At 34.9% G+C, this 12,480-nt stretch overlaps 1 protein-coding gene across 2 annotated transcripts in view; it reads right to left on the minus strand.

Moving 5' to 3' along the window:
- The window catches only part of SCN7A (sodium voltage-gated channel alpha subunit 7), an 80,022-nt gene that overhangs the window by 18,593 nt on the left and 48,949 nt on the right, over window positions 1-12,480 (minus strand). For both annotated transcript variants that reach the window (XM_043576948.1, XM_043576949.1), the window contains exons 14-17: window positions 11,843-12,199; window positions 6,076-6,513; window positions 2,688-2,790; window positions 952-1,106 (exon numbers count right to left, since the gene is read on the minus strand). In XM_043576948.1, the coding sequence (XP_043432883.1) occupies window positions 952-1,106; window positions 2,688-2,790; window positions 6,076-6,513; window positions 11,843-12,199 (1,053 nt within the window). The remainder of the gene's footprint in view (window positions 1-951; window positions 1,107-2,687; window positions 2,791-6,075; window positions 6,514-11,842; window positions 12,200-12,480) is intronic.

Raw genomic sequence — 12,480 nt, forward strand, 5'->3', positions numbered from 1 at the left:
TTCCGCATCAGGCTCTCTGCTCTCAGTGCAGAGCCTGCTTCAGATCCTCTCCCCCCGCCCCTCTCTTGCCCCTCCCCAGCGCATTTACTCTCTTTCTCTCAAAAGGCTTCATAAATGCAGGATTGGGTGGCTCAGTTGGTTAAGTGTCCGATTTTGGCTCAGGTCATGATCTCATGGTTCGTGCACTCGAGCCTGAGTCGGGCTCTGGGCTGACAGCTCAGAGCCTGCAGCCTGCTTCAGATTCTGTGTCTCCCTCTCTCTTTTCCCCTTCCCCATTCATGCTCTGTTTCTCTCACTCTGAAAAATGAATAAATATTAAAATATATGTATTTTTGGTTCAAAGGTTATTAAAAGTATATAGTACTTCTCTTTCCTGATTGAATAGGCACCAAAGTACTAGCACAGCACAAAAGTATGTATGTGCATATTCTTAAACTTTGTCTCATACATGAAACTTTATTAAAATAAGAATTAGGTATCTCACATTCACGTTTCCCACTGTCATTCTTATATTTCAAAATTGTTTGATTTATTTAATACTGAATGAGGCATATACAGATTTTAAGAAATTGTAGGGGCGCCTGGGTGGCGCAGTTGGTTAAGCGTCCGGCTTCAGCCAGGTCACGATCTCGCGGTCGGCGAGTTCGAGCCCCGCGTCAGGCTCTGGGCTGATGGCTCAGAGCCTGGAGCCTGTTTCCGATTCTGTGTCTCCCTCTCTCTCTGCCCCTCCCCCATTCATGCTCTGTCTCTCTCTGTCCCAAAAATAAATAAACGTTGGAAAAAAAATTAAAAAAAAAAAAAAGAAATTGTAATGTATGTTTCCCAAAAGTAAAATCACAGAATATGAACTTTACTGCTATACTAAGTATCTGGGGAAAACTAATTTGGCACGGTGGCTTCAAGTAACAGACTTCAGATACATTTTTCCCCATAAAAGTCTCACGTACTTACCAGAGCACCTGTGCTGAGCAGAGTGACAAGGCCAATGAAACACTTAAAACAACCATTTTCCACTATCTTGCGGCAGGTTTTCCTTATGTTCTGCCAAATTCTTCCTTTCTTGGATTCACCACTAATTTGGCCAGGTGAAGATCTTCGTCTATAACCTGTCAAGAATGAAACTGCTAAGAAGAAAAATCTTGAAAATTCATGAAAAAGTAGACATCCTGAACTTTCCACCATAGTCCTTGGTGATTACTTATGGAATCTAACACATGTGATCTCTGACTTATGAACATTTGATTTTCACCCCTGATGCTGTGACCATTGCAGTCATTGAGGGGAAACAAAAAAAGTTAATGTGGGAGAACACTAGAGGAAGAAATTGTGAAAGGCAGAGATGACTTAGAACATCCCCTAGCCTGGTGGAACAGAGTCTGAGAATAGAATTATCCCCATCCTTCAAATCGCTCCTCTCCCCCACATACAATATCTTCTAAATATCACAGTTTGGCATAAAGCCTGAAGATTCATATGGTATAATAAGCATTCTCATTTAAGTACATAGGTATTCAGGAACTGATAAGAAGTATAATATTAGTTACGTCAGTTAAATTGATGTCAGGTCTCAGGTGGTAGGAGAATGGTGATTTTGATTTAGACTTATTGAAGGAGCCCCCTGGATTACAGAGTGCTTTGTGGGTAGGGGGCATATGCATGGATTGGACTCTACATTCCTGTCAAGAGAGCTAGCATAAAGAAATCCCAAGATAGAGAAGACTCTGCTTAACAGGGGAGAACATGAAGAAATAGAGGTGGGTGGAATTTAAAGTCAACACATTTCATTTTAGAATTTTACCTACTGTCAATTCATACATCTTTGGTCAAAAAGTATAGGAAATTTTTCCTCCTTTGTCTTGAATGATACAAGTTCTAGAAGTTGAGCAGCTGACAGCAGGTTCTTATTTTGAATACAGGAATTTGAACATTTAGCAGTTACCATGTTGATGGTTTCCAGTGATTTCAAATGCAGAGAACCTATAAATATTTGTCAATCTTTCTAGGAAATTAATTTGAATTACAAGTCATCAACAGATGTATGTTACATAGCTAGTGAGTCAATCAGCTGACTGAAGCCTTATACATTTCTTAAGATTCATGTGGAATATAAAAATAAATCACCATTGCATGATATGTTTTCCTATGAAAGATATAGGATGTTTTCACGTGAGTATTTTGAATATTGACTTTATTCCAAGAGGCATAAAAATATACACACACACGCACACATGCACACATCCATGCATGGACACACATGCATCTACACTAGTTTAATCTTTTTACCAATCCTGTGAGGTAAGTTTCATTATTATCTTCATTTTACATATTAAGAAATGAGCCTGAAAGAGGGTAAGTAAAGGTAGTAAATGGTCACGTGACCTGGGATTTGAACTCAGGCCTGTATGATTCCAGACCCAGTGCTCTTAACTACTGCATTAAACTTCTAGGAAATAGACCCTGCCCCTCTTTTCCAAATGTTGACTTTTCTATTGACTTTCCCTATAAGTTTCTGAGAGGATTCCTTTGGGCACATGTACATGTGCTTGTACACACATATTTGTATGTGTGTGTTCCTTAGTTAAGTTAATAAACTCTCTAAAGTTAAAATACATCTAATGGCATTAGTTATGTTGAGAAATTTAGTCTATTTTCAATATAATGATCAAAGGAACTTATTTTTCTCTTACCATTTTTAAGCTGCTTTGGCTTTTCATGTTCACAGACGGTTTCTTCTTCGGAGATAGCAATATCCACTGTGCTGCATTCAGATGAGCTAGATTGCTTTACCTTCTGAAAAGTAAAGTCCCACCAAAAAAGCTGTGATTCAACTTTCTCACTGTGGTTCAGGCTTGTTTTATTTTCAGAAATAAGAAAAACTGTATACAAAAAGAACTTTACCAGGTTTAAAATACTGTTTAAGCTAATTTCATGATTTTCATTAAAAGGATACATGTCTCCGTGAGTTGAAGTTTTAAAAAATTAATTAAATATTCATTTAAGCTAAAATAACTTTTAGATTAAAATTAACATTTAGTTCATAACACTATTCTCCTAAAAGGTGTATAGGTTATCTCCAGTATCCAAAAGGGTTTGAGTTCCAAAGCCCTCTTGAAGTTGTTCACAAGATTCCATATAAGCCATTTCAGCTAGATGAGCAGCATCAGAAGTAATTACTCCTTGATGCTAAAGATGGGTAGACAAGAGTACATTTAGTTGGTATTGTAAAATTGAGTCCAGACATTCTTGTGTATGCCATCATAGGATGGGAATGATGTGAGGTTATCTTGAAGTGAAATGAAGAAATGGCACAAGGAGTAAGAGTCACGAATAGACCTGGCAAAGTGGTACCAGCCCTATGCAGACAGGCTATTTGCAAGGATTGACATTGCTTCTCACTCTGCTCTTGACTGAAGGTCAAGACTGGATATGATAAGGTAGCCATGGCTTTGTATATGTGGTAATGACGCATGTGTGACATGCATGGCTTTTATTTGAAATGATTTTCTCACAATGCTTTATTTTACTTTATTTCAAAATTAATATGCAACACATCATCCTTTAAAATGACCACTATTCTAAGTTAATAGTATACACAATTGTTTTCTAATTAAAAAAATAAGATAAATGTATTAAAACATTTGGGAAAAAACAGTCTTATTTCTTAAAAAATAAGGAAATGTCTAAGTAAAGTATATCAAAAGGAAAACTGTAAATATTTTGTCCTACCTCTTGGTCTTATGCACAATAAGTGTCAACAAAATATCATTAGGAAGCCTTATTTGCTTTAGATCTTACATAGTCAGTTGTCAGTAAGACATTTGGCGCTCAACTAAAAATATATATCCATCAGGATATTACTCTTAAACAAATCACTTTTATTATTTCAGTTCTCATATTTTCATTATTTCTGATGAAATAAAGGCTATAGCAATATGAGAGTAAATAACAAATAAGTTAATATATAATTCTTAGGCATTCAATAATTGAAAATTATATACCTTATATTTATATGTTATTTTAGAATTTTTACATAAACTATTTGATGTGATTTTTCCAAACCTCTTTTAGTATGTATTATTCTAATTTTATAAATAAATCAATTGGGATTCAAAAGTAGAAATAATTTTATTAGAAGATGACTTAGGGGCGCCTGGGTGGCACAGTCGGTTAAGCGTCCGACTTCAGCCAGGTCACGATCTCGCAGTCCGTGAGTTCGAGCCCCGCGTCAGGCTCTGGGCTGATGGCTCAGAGCCTGGAGCCTGTTTCCGATTCTGTGTCTCCTTCTCTCTCTGCCCTTCCCCCGTTCATGCTCTGTCTCTCTCTGTCCCAAAAATAAATAAACGTTGAAAAAAAAAATTAAAAAAAAAAAAAAGAAGATGACTTAATGGCATGAGAAAGTGACCCTGATACATTGCTACATTATGAAAAAAGTTATAAAACTTGATATAAAGTTTGACATTATTTTTCTAAAATTTATATAGTTATGTTGTAATAAACAATGGCTGAAAGTTTAAATACAAAAGAAAGAAAAGAATGTATCTCAGAATTATCAAATCATGTGATTTTTATATTTTATTCTTTGGCTTTTGGTAGATCAGCATCTTAAAGTACTCATGAGTTGCATAATCTGGAAAGTGTCTAAAATATGTAACAAATGTACAGATAAGTGAATAAATCTATGAGTAGCCAATCAATCAGTAGGACCAAGTAAGTAGGCAGCATACATTACAACTTCTGAAGCCTCAACATTTACAATCATATTTAGTGTCATCTTTCCTATACATTTTCATATCCCAGACTTTCCAATTAGATTGGCAAGAAGTTTCCTGGAGCATTTCAACACAATGTGCTGTGATAAATAGCACTTTTACCCAGAAATAGATGGTAGTCAAAGTTATAAGTGAAGATATACAAGTGTAGCTGGAGAACAGTTTTCCCTGTTTTCTAGAAATGGTATTAATTAAAGGAAAATGAACCTCAAAATATTGGGCATGCTAAGGAGTGAAAATGTTTCTTTAACACAAAGAAAAAGGCCTTCAGTAGGAGACAGAAGGATTTTGAGTAATTACAATTCAACTCCTATTAGGCCAATATGAGAAGTTACTGCAGAGCAGTTGCCAAGCTGGAAGAGGTCCGGGAGACAAGATGATGCCAGAGTCATTTCTGGGGATCTGGAAAGAGACATTCTCTGCCCCTGGGCAGTGCCTGTGAGTGATCTGAGATGATTCCCTACTGAGGTACAACGCAAGAAGCCTGCAGAACAGATGTGATCTCTGTAGATGTAGCTTTCTATTAAATCATACCTCCTACCAAGACATGGTGCTTGCAAATGAAGACAGTAAGAATGTTTCCAGTAGGGTGTACATTTTATAAGCTAAGTTAACAGCAATATATACCCTTCTTTAAATGTGTTGGGTTATTTTGTTGTTTTTGCTGTTGCTTTTTTGTTTTGTTTTCTTTGTCCACGAGTTGATAAAGCTACACACTGTTCACAATTCAAACTGGTGGGTTTTCTTTATTCTTTTAGTCCAACTTAATTATATACGTTATAGTATATGCTGCACAAATAAAGTGATGAGAATCCTAGAATTTTAGCCAATAAGAAAGTATTTTAGCCATCCTGTAGTCCAATTTAACGTTTTAAAGATGATAACACCCAGGAGAGTTTAATGATTTCTCTAATAATACACATCGATTTTGAAAACTTAAGTTTCTTTGGTATGTTTTCATCACCCCACACTGCCTGCTTATAAATTTATAGACTTTTAAAATTATATTTTCTAATGTTTACTAAGTGTTTACTATAGACTGGGCACTGTTCTGTGCACCTTTGAGCTATTTTTCTTAGTCTTATCCTCCCTAAGAAATAGATACAATTTTATCTGCATTTATAGACAAGGAAACTGAAGCTTACAATGGTTAATTAACTTCATCAGAAGCATAAAATCAGGAGCAAGGAGTGTAGAGCTAGGATCAAATGTGTACTCTAACTCTCCGCAACTTCAACACCCACTCACTTTCTTACCAAAATGCCATAAATCAACAGTAAGTAATCAGGATATTAAAACATCTTACCTCTTTGCTGCTCCCATCACCTGACTTGCTCTGAATCTCCTTATTATCCAGATTTTCTATATCAGATTCTCCTGAAGCAATTGGTACAGTTTCTGAGACACTAGGACTGGGTATAAGTGATTGACTCTCATTTTCAGTCATTGTGTTTTTCTCTGTGCCACAGCTTTTTTCCTTATCCTTGAAGAAATCTTGGGTATTGCTTAAATCAGAAAGGGTAGGGTCAGAAATATTCTCTCTAACATACACATTGTTTACATTGTCCATTGTCTCCTTTGAAATGTTTTGTTTTTTGCATGATATTTTAGGAAACACGTAGTTTATTCCTTTCTTAATCCTTGCCATTGCACGCTGGAGATTTTGTTCTTCACCATTCTCTTCAGTTGGTGGAGCCTTGTATGAACTAAAGGAGCGCACCAATGCCAGAAACAGGTAAATTATCTAAATGAGGAAACAAATGAGGTTAAGTTTATGTTACTTTTTGTTTCCTTTTAAACAATAAAAAAAAATCTTGAAAAAAAAAAAAAGCTGACCTGAGATTTGAAAACAATTGGGAACCACAATGCCATTTAGGCTATTCAGTTCTTACTCCTATACAATGGGTCAGATGCTGTGCTAAGGGTTTGTACAGTATAGCGAGAACTCTTCTTAAGGTCACAACATTCTATGAAATATCATTTGATTTTCTTTTAGACACGAAAAAGGCAAGGCTTACAGATGTCAGATATCCAAGATCACAGATTGAACTTAAGTTAGTTTTATTCTAAAGCTTTTTTTCCTTCACTGAGCCAGGCTGTCTCTCCCAAGGTAAGAAAATGAATCGCTACTTCAGGTGGCTGACCTCACTTCAGCACTATCCCGGGAAGAGGTATAATGACATCTTCATGGGTTCTGCAAACCCACAAGGAATCTTGGGGAGAGAGTCCCAGTCCCGGTTCTGAAGCCTGTACCTAGTTTTCTTTGTGATATGCTAGTAGCAGGGTTTGGGTAGGTTAATTGATTCTCTGTGGTAATAAATTTGGTCAAATAAGAAAGAGATGAGTGATGGAGAATAATTCCTAATACTTAAGTTATTTGAACTCAAGGACAGTGTATATTTTGACCTTTACTATCACTGAGAAATATGATCAAGCTACGTTTAGTTTCCAGAGAATCATATTTTTATCTTGTTTGTAATTGTAGGGTATAGATAATATTTTTGGGTTTTAGTGTTAGGGAGTCAATACTGATCATCTCTTAAACTAATAATTTGAGCATTTTGTTTGCTTATTATTGGAAGTCTTCCCCTCTCTTCAGATATTTGAACTTTTAAAGACTTAATTTACTTTATGTTTTACATATTATTTTTAAAGGGCAAAGTTTAAATGACATGAATTATGTTTAAAAATATAAAAGTATATAATATGAAAATAAAAAAATATATAAATATATTTATATATATAAAACTTTATATATATAAATATATTTATATATAAGACAAACTTTATATATATAAATAGACAAACAAGACAAAACTTTATATATATAAATATATTTATATATAAATAAAGCTTACTTACAGATAGTATGAACAGGGGCTTTATGGCCCTTATAAGAACTACACTACTAGCATTTCTATCATTCTTAAAAGACAATGAGTTCAGGATATAAGAAGGCAACACCAAATATAATTTAAGGTAGTTGGTTGTTTCTTTTCCTTCATTTAGTTATTGGCACAGTGTGAAATAAGGAACAGGTGTTAGGTAAAAATTTCATGACTACAAGCTTCATATGAGCAGGAACCAAGTTTCTCTCAAGTAGACAACTAGCACAACACTAGGCATAAAATAAGTGATTAATATTTGTTGAAAAAATTAATTATAGAATGAGTAAAAAATAGATTTTGTGCCAGGATTTGGACAAGGAAAAATTTACTAAGAGCTTACAATCTAAGATTTCTTATATCTTAAACATATCCCCCCATACACCAAATGCAGATATACATATACAGTGAAAATGTTAAAAGGCTTGGGGTACCTGGGTGGCTCAGTTGGTTAAGCTCAAGTCATGATCTCACTATTCCTGAGTTCAAGCCCTGCATTAGGCTCTGTGCTCAGGCCAGGCCTAGAGACTGCTTCAGATTCTGTGTCTCCCTCTCTCTCTGCCCTCCCCTGCTAACACTCTGTCTTTGTCAAAAATAAATAAAGATTGAAAAACATTTGTTTTTTATTGTTAAAAGGCTGAAAATGAAGTTCAAAATTCTCTGGAATTACGGTATAAAGAAAAATTTTATATAAACTTAGTGTGACTTTGTTCTAGTTACAGTATTTTATATAGAGATTCAAAACACATATTTCTTATTTTTGTGTTAAAAGATAAAATGTGAAATAATGTATATAAAACAAAACATTCAAATGTCTCCCCTGAAATTTGCCCTCTCATTTACCTCAATGATGTCTATCTATTGGGTGAGAATTGAAAAACTCATCAAAATAAAGTAATATGGAATAGAAAGGAAATTCAAGATTTACTTATGTAATTATTTTTCAAGTACTTTTCAAGTATTTTCCAAGAATTTTTCAAGTATGAATAATTATTTGATTACTAATTTAAGAAATTCAACATGTATGAAGTTTCTATTTTAATACTATTCAAATTGTATCTTAACATATTTAATTGGGGAATATGTAAACATACATGGAATGACATCGATATTTATCATCAATGTCTTATTTTTAAAAAGCAACTGAATTTTCTATTTTCTATTTCTTTTCTTTTTATGTTTCTATATCCCTCATTGTTTGGTTTACGTCACCTTAGCTAGATCCCACAGTTCACTTAGTGGCAATTACTTAAATTGCAAGTGAAACATGTAGAATGTTTGCCTAACTGAAACTTCTAAATAATGTTTAATTAGCACAATTCTAAAGATGTGGGAGGTACTATTTTCTAGAGCTTAAAGAAAGTAAAACAAACATTTATAAATATTTATGAGTGCCAGCTGTTTTTATTTAACTTACAATAACTCTATATGGCATATATTATTATGTTCATTCTTCTATTAAAATATTACGAGGCTGGGGCGCCTGGGTGGCGCAGTTGGTTAAGCGTCCGACTTCAGCCAGGTCACGATCTCGCGGTTGGCGAGTTCGAGCCCCGCGTTGGGCTCTGGGCTGATGGCTCAGAGCCTGGAGCCTGTTTCCGATTCTGTGTCTCCCTCTCTCTCTGCCCCTCCCCCATTCATGCTCTGTCTCTCTCTGTCCCAAAAATAAATAAACGTTGAAAAAAAAATTAAAAAAAAATATTATGAGGCTAAAAGAGGCAGGGTCATATACACAAAGGCATTTAATTAGTAAATAATAAAACTGGAGTTTGAACCCATGTTTGCTTGGATCTGAACTCTATTTTTTCTATAACTCAGCATTGCATGTAACTATTTAAAAGCCATTTAAATACTTGCTTTTGTTTATGATCATGTTTTACGGTTCCACTGCAGGCTGAATCACCACTGGAATGTTTATTAGGCAAACAAGACAAAATTAAGTTTTTAAAATGGGGAGTACCTTCTTTTTATACAAATGCTGAGTTTTGGTGTGAAATTACAATGCTGTAATGTAATGAGTTGAAAGTATGGGGGGAGATCTACAGCCTTACAGATTCTCTCCTTACATTTTTTCCCCTTGTATTTAGTCTAGAGTTGTTATCATGGCGCTTCACACATGACTGTTGAGAAAAATGAAGCTTAAAAGATTCAGCAAACCAAGCAATATTATGACCAATCAATTGGAAATGGAGGTTCATGTAGTTCCATTTCATTCTGAAATCCCTCTGCCCTTTGACATCAAGTTTCTGATCAGTAGGAATAAGAAAAATAAGAAACAAAGTGGAATTCAAAAACAAAGAAGCAGAAATGCAATTATACAATTGCCTCAGCATTTCTCCTTCTTTGCTTTTGAACTCTGTGTGTGTGTGTGTGTGTGTGTGTTTGTTGTTTATCTCAATAGCCATCAACCATAGCCTCTCCTATTCCCTTTTGGGAATAGAAACTTAATATTTCACGGGAAATCACCCTTATCTTATTATTAGTTGCATGATTTGTGTTTGGAATGATGCCAACTCCAGCTCCAAAAGAGGATTCTGAGTAGCTTATCATAATATATGTTAATATATTCCACACTCTGCACAATAAATAATAAATATATTTCATACTCTGGGCAATAGAGATTGGTTCACAAATGGACATGTGACTCAGAGCTAATGAGATAATAGGAGAGATTTGCTGTGACTTCTAGAAAAGAAACAGGAATTTCTCTTCTATTAGACTTGATGTGATATGAACACATGAAGCTTTAGACTGCAGCAGCAATCCTGATAAAATAGAGGCTACTACCAGCAAGGGCCACACAGAAGACAGATCTGAGTTACACACAAGTCTGTCTCTAATGACCTTTTTTTTGAATGTATGTGTTACACCACAACTGAAGTGAAATCTATCTCTGACATTTTGAGTTATGCATGCTGATATATATGTTGATTTTTGTTTTAGCCAGTTAAAATAGTGTTATGTCACTGAGAGTTGAAAGTGTACTAATTAGCTACAAAGGCCGAGGTCATTGAAATATTTTTACATGTTAGACCCTGTTCTAGGCTTTGATGATATAGAGAAAAGTCATGATCCTTCCTTTGTGGAGCTTACAGTTTAATAAGGAAGGTAGACAAGTACATCAACAATTAAACAGAATGCCAGCAGTGATAAATAGATGACAGAGGTTATGCCCAAGGTGAAACAGAAGCAGTGAGGAAGGTTATTGATAGATAAAATGGTATCTGACCAGTGATTTTTTTTCAGTCTTTTGTAAAATGTATTTGATGTCTATGACTTATGAATAAAGCAAATACTGAGTCCTTTTTTTCCTTGTAAGAACAATTTTCTTTTATAATCCATTCCCTTTGCTTAGAAGAAGTAAAAGCTACTTACTCAATTCATGTAACACTACTTCAATTACTGGGAATTTAAAAGTGATAGCTATCCCTCTTCACTAATGTACCATAGTTTTATAGGTCAGCGATTTTCAAACTTTACTGCATAATTTAATCAAATGAAAAATTGTAAAAGATCCTGATGACTGGGCTATGTCCACATACCAATAAAACCGGTATCTCTGGTAACGTATCCAAGACATTACTATATTTTTATTAGTTCCCCAGGTAATTCCAATGTGCAACCTAGTTTGACAACCAGTGTTAGATTTAAGTGCTTCTTAAAATTTAATGTGCCTACAAATCACCTGGGGATATTGTTAAACTGTAGATTCCCCATAGGTCTGAGATGGGATCCAACTATCTCCCACATGATGCCAATGCTACTTGAGTAGCAAGGTTATAAACCAGTGCTCTCCAACAGAAATATGATGCATGTCATATGCAACTTTCTAGTGGCCACACCAAAAGCACAAACAAAAACAGAAACTAATTTTACTAACATTTTATTTAACTAAATATATCAAAAATATTATCATTTTAAAATACATTCAGTATAAAAATTATTAATAAAATAACTTACGTTATTTTAGCGGGGTGAGACTTCAAAGCCAGTGGGTATTTTACCCTTGTAGCACATCTCTAATTGGGCCAATTGTATTGCAACTGATCAACAGCCACATGTGGCTAGAGGCTACCATATTGGACAACACAGTTATAGACCACTGGATCCCATAAATTCACATCATGGAAATACTAAACTACATTACACAAGTTGTTCAAGGAAAATTTAAAAGCATGGAATACTTACCAATAAGTTTCCAATTAAAATGACCATCATGTAAAAAGGAAGGCAACCGAATTGGCCTGCAACCTTAAGGCAATCCCATAAAGTCTCTATCCACTCTCCACAGAGAATTCGGAGCACATTCAGGAAGGAGTGGAAGAAGTCATGCATGTGCCAGTGTGGGAGTTGACAGTCTTTGTCTATGTTGCAGACACATTCTTTGTAACTCCTACTGAACAGTTTCAGGCCAACCACAGCAGAAAAGAACATGAATGTGAACAACAACAGCACCAAGCCTTTCAGGGCCACCAATGAGTTACTCAGAATCAACATCAGAATCCTAAATGTCGGCCAGTATTTTCCCAGCTTGAAAATTCTCAACTAATACAGTAATGCAAGAAACAACAAAAATAAAAAACAAACAAAAAGAAAACCCTGGTCACTATTTATTATGATGTACATTTTATCAGCATCATACACATACACATATATAGTCTTTAATGTAATATTCAGTTTTGAGCACTATTAATACTAGCCATTGTTACACAATTCTTAATATGTGACACATATTCTGTATTTTTTACACTAAACCAATACATATCTCCTTCTATTGGTCTGCCAATTTCCATTCAATACTATGCTGTTATAATTACTCTAGTTTT

This window comes from Prionailurus bengalensis, chromosome C1, assembly GCF_016509475.1.
Source record: "Prionailurus bengalensis isolate Pbe53 chromosome C1, Fcat_Pben_1.1_paternal_pri, whole genome shotgun sequence".
Classification (NCBI taxonomy): domain Eukaryota; kingdom Metazoa; phylum Chordata; class Mammalia; order Carnivora; family Felidae; genus Prionailurus; species Prionailurus bengalensis.